Source organism: Nicrophorus vespilloides, unplaced genomic scaffold (genome assembly GCF_001412225.1).
Source record: "Nicrophorus vespilloides isolate i.1.1-1 unplaced genomic scaffold, Nicve_v1.0, whole genome shotgun sequence".
In the NCBI taxonomy this organism is placed as follows: domain Eukaryota; kingdom Metazoa; phylum Arthropoda; class Insecta; order Coleoptera; family Silphidae; genus Nicrophorus; species Nicrophorus vespilloides.
Window position 1 is genome coordinate 1 of NW_017098878.1, and position 3970 is coordinate 3970.

At 33.9% G+C, this 3970-nt stretch overlaps 2 protein-coding genes across 3 annotated transcripts; one reads left to right on the plus strand and one right to left on the minus strand.

Moving 5' to 3' along the window:
* Positions 1–354: 354 nt before the first annotated feature.
* LOC108563384 lies at positions 355–2094 on the minus strand. Its single transcript, XM_017922043.1, has 6 exons — positions 2076–2094; positions 1862–1995; positions 1510–1798; positions 1276–1454; positions 748–1185; positions 355–580 (listed from the first exon to the last, which is right to left on the minus strand). The coding sequence occupies exons 2-6, from the start codon at positions 1940–1942 to the stop codon at positions 467–469; spliced, it is 1101 nt and encodes a 366-aa protein (XP_017777532.1). The 5' UTR covers positions 1943–1995; positions 2076–2094; the 3' UTR covers positions 355–466.
* A 235-nt stretch (positions 2095–2329) lies between these two features.
* Positions 2330–3723, plus strand: LOC108563385 (protein unc-50 homolog). 2 transcript variants are annotated; one of them, XM_017922044.1, is made up of 7 exons: positions 2330–2426; positions 2485–2565; positions 2623–2825; positions 2885–2950; positions 3005–3125; positions 3182–3318; positions 3373–3723. In XM_017922044.1, exons 3-7 carry the CDS (start codon positions 2630–2632, stop codon positions 3609–3611), a joined length of 759 nt encoding a protein of 252 aa, XP_017777533.1. In that variant the 5' UTR covers positions 2330–2426; positions 2485–2565; positions 2623–2629; the 3' UTR covers positions 3612–3723. The 2 variants fall into 2 exon arrangements, with proteins under 2 accessions (XP_017777533.1, XP_017777534.1); XM_017922045.1 differs by having other exon boundaries at positions 2377–2565.
* The last annotated feature ends 247 nt before the right edge of the window (positions 3724–3970 follow it).

Below are 3970 nucleotides of genomic sequence, written 5' to 3' on the forward strand. Positions count from 1 at the left end.
ATAAGCTCGTTGGAAAGCTGAGACATTCAGCTTTCATACGAGTGTTCGACGACGAAATTATCTTAAGGGGTTGTCGAGAAATCCACAATAAACTGAAAAGAATGAAAAAGAAACGTCGTTTCTCTGTTTTTTCAATTTCTACACCTCCTAGCAGGCGACTCGATGACAGTACCAAGATGCCAATAGGCATGAGACATTCAGCTTTCATACGAGTGGTCGATGATTAAATTATCTTAAGGGGTTGTCGAGAAATTAATGGAATTACAAATAAATAGATTATTTTCAACGTTTTGGAAGAAATTTTATTATACATAAACATAAAAATATTAAATAGGTACTATTTAAAATTTATAAAATAATATAAATTATATTATGGAAGTTGTATCAATTGAAAATTGTCAATTAATGTAAAAAACACAGTGACTAAATAGATTCAGTTCCAATCTTAATACAAATAAGGGAAGATTTAGTGCGGAAGAAGTTGAGTCATAGCGTAATTCCACGTCCAATCTCTAGCCATGTCATCGTATTTGGCTCGGTTAGTAAGGTATAGATGACCTATCACAGGTTCCATGCAGATCTGAAATATAAAATATATCTTATAAAACTTATATTCAATTAACAATCTTTAAACAATGATTTAGCAAATAACTGAAATTCCTAACTTTAAAATGTTATTGATATTCCTAAAGTTATAATCCTATAATTGTTATTTTTCTTTTGATAAAATATTTATAATTATATTACCTCACATACTGGATCTGTCAATAGCGATTGTATTGATATCAACACCTTACAAATGGTTAAGGCTAAAGACCAATTGTTCAAAATACTATCGATTCCGATATCGCCGTGCCTAGATATGTTAGGATGAAAAATTTTTGTTATGAATCGCACAATTGGTGGCGTCATAGGATAGGCATATGGTATTATAATGTACAGGAAGAAAATCCCTCCTTCATACGGACTTCCTTCTGGGCCCTTTATTGACGCCATCCAATGGCAGTACATCGGATCCAAAGGAATCGCTTTGATACCGTCCGGTGGATCTATTTCCAAAGCCTTCAATTCCCTGCACAGCCTGTTATGTCTCCAATATGATTCCTCTTCTACTGGTAATACCCAAAAAGCTAAGTGCCTGAGGCATTTCAGGCAACAACTACTCCTCACCAGGGAAGAGTATACCTTTGAATATAACATAAACATCATTACAACATAAATTTGAAATAATATTCCAGAATATTTTATATTTAAGTTGTAATAAGTGAAAATTACCTGGAACCAGTCACAATTAGTTCCACCCATCTGAAGCAAGGGCCATCTCTGCTCAACAATTTTTTCCCAGTACCTTCCACAAGTAACTTTCCTCATAATGATTTCCCTCCATCTTCGATTGACCTTAGCAGCAGCCCACAAAGACAAATCGTCAAGAAAGGAAAACGTAAGGATCATTACTAAAACATATTGATTAGATTATATTCACAATTAGATTATATTCACATTAAATACCTTCTGGTGGGAATTGCTCAATATGAGTAACCCCACTTAAATCATTGTCACTGGTTCTCGCCACATTCACAATTGGTTCATTACCAGCAGGCTCAAGTCCTGTCGATCTATCAATATCCTCATCAGGCTCATCATTGCCTGAATCCTCATCATCTTTGTCATCTGACAGACAAGTTTGATAGTGGTTGTGCAATGGGGGATTTCTTAACAGGAAGCTGTGACATACTGGGCAAATTGGATCTTCATAGCTGGGCCCATAAAACCCATTGCATGTGAAACATGGTTTGTACTATTAGAAATAGGTTTATTATTATTAAATGATCAATTTTGTAATTAAGGCGACAATACTCACTTCAATCTCATTTTCTGTACTATTTGGTTTATCTACTGTGTCTTTGTTCCCCTTGGAAGGTTTGTTTAGTTCGTTATCCATTGTGAAGTTTGAGGTTAAATAATGTTTATTGGTATAATACTGTAGTCTTTACACTGAAATCGTTTAAAGTCGTTTATGATCGCTACTACTCGCCCAGCTTGTACCAAGCTGGCTTGTACTAGCCTCTACCCACCTCTACCTTGGCTAAGCTGGGTATGATTAGCAATGATTAGGCCTTAGTCAGCTGTAGTTACAAGGACAGTAAAGGATAATTATAGCGACATCTTGAACTACTATTTCGTACTATATTAAATTGAAATAAATAAACTATTTGTATGAATATACTTAATGTAAGCTGTTGTTAAAGGATAGATTCATTGAATGTTGATGAAAAACAGTTTATGCCCTCTTTTAGTTTAAAACTGAACTGGAATTCGATGACAACGACCTCTCAATTAATGATTATGTTTTCCCAAAACCCAAATGTTTGATATGTTGCGTATATTGTGATATGTTGTCAAATGACGATTGTACTTGAGAATAAGTAAATCAGAGTAAATGGTAATCAGTGTTTACCTGAAACTTTAATTTGATTGTTTCAGTTGGTGTTGATTGCCTTGTGAAATCCAAGTGGAAGATACTTTTTGTAACGTTTAATGGTCTGTATTAGACCTTAATAGAAAGTAAGAAACAATTGTTGTAAACACGTTTGTAGAAACTTAAAGTTTATATATTTATAGCATTAAGATGTCCCACAAAAGGAATTCCCTGCCCTTACCAGCAAATCAACATAGGGATTGCATGTCTGCAGCAACAAAATGTTACAAATACCTGAGACGCATGCTGAAATTCGATCAAATGGACTTTGAGTTCGCATTCTGGCAAATGTTATACCTCTTCATCTCACCACAAAAGGTTTATCGGAATTGTCAGTATAGAAAACGTAAGCCAATTATTAGATATTTGATTGCAAGTGTTTGTTAATTTTAATTTATGTTTTAGAAACAAAATCACAGTTTGCAAGGGATGATCCTGCTTTCTTAGTATTGTTTTCTGCCTGGCTATGTGGTTAGTACTATTCACAAATGATTAAATATCTGTTTAACGTTAAACAATTTGCAGTTACATCTATAGGCTTTGCTGTAGCATTACACTTGGGATTTGTGCAGTTCCTAAACTTCTTGCTCTATGTTATTTTTGTAGATTGCATAGGTGCTGGTATAATAATAGCAACAATGTTTTGGTATATTTAGGTAAACTTATTTTGTTGAATCTCTAAAGAAAATTGATTGTTTTCAGGTATATATTGAACAAGTATTTCAGGTTGAATGATCATGACAATGATGTTGAATGGGGTTATGCCTTTGATGTGCATCTCAACGCGTTTTTCCCACCTTTGATTATCTTACATTTTTGTCAACTGTTCTTTTACAATGGTAAAATAATGAAGCTTTAATTGAAATGTGATTTTCATGATCTTTGATTTTTAGGTTTGATCAGTCACGAATGGTTTGCGTCGAGGTTTTTGGGAAACACGTTCTGGTTAATAGCTATATGCTACTACATCTACATTACATTCCTTGGTTATAGCTCATTGCATTTCCTACATAGGACTCAGATCATACTTGTACCCATACCTTTGGCTCTGATATTCTATGTTGTGAGCATTGGTGGAGGATTTAACATTACCCATTATTTAATGACGTTCTATAGGGATAGAGTAGTTTAATTTATTAATAACCTGTATTTTTATTATGCCAAGAATGAATGTAACATTGTACAATTATCGAGTTGATTTGTTCCTCTTCCTTGTTGGATGGCCCTCTATACAGATCATGTTGTTCTTGCCTTCAATGGATATCCTACACCTGTCGGCTATAAGTTCAGCGTCTATTGATCTATTATTGGTTTCAGAGGACTCAGATCCTTGGCTTCCATAGTAATTCAGAACAAATCCACGTTTGTAATATCCTTTCTCCATCTTGAACAATCTGATTTTATTAACTCCTTTTTTTTATCATTCACATTTTTTTTTTATTAGTCCATGCGAAATGTTTGTTGCATATATTTTGTTTATTATTACTTTCA

Bases quoted from the DNA above. Each gene is read 5' to 3' on its own strand.
- LOC108563385 (XM_017922044.1), top strand. From the start codon at position 2,630: ATGTCCCACAAAAGGAATTCCCTGCCCTTACCAGCAAATCAACATAGG. The intron at 2,826-2,884 runs GTAAGCCAATTA...TTTATGTTTTAG, and splicing joins GAATTGTCAGTATAGAAAAC to AAACAAAATCACAGTTTGCA. The intron at 2,951-3,004 runs GTTAGTACTATT...AACAATTTGCAG, and splicing joins GTTTTCTGCCTGGCTATGTG to TTACATCTATAGGCTTTGCT.
- LOC108563384 (XM_017922043.1), bottom strand. From the start codon at position 1,942: ATGGATAACGAACTAAACAAACCTTCCAAGGGGAACAAAGACACAGTA. The intron at 1,799-1,861 runs GTGAGTATTGTC...TATTTCTAATAG, and splicing joins GTACAGAAAATGAGATTGAA to TACAAACCATGTTTCACATG. The intron at 1,455-1,509 runs GTATTTAATGTG...AATATGTTTTAG, and splicing joins TGAGCAATTCCCACCAGAAG to TAATGATCCTTACGTTTTCC.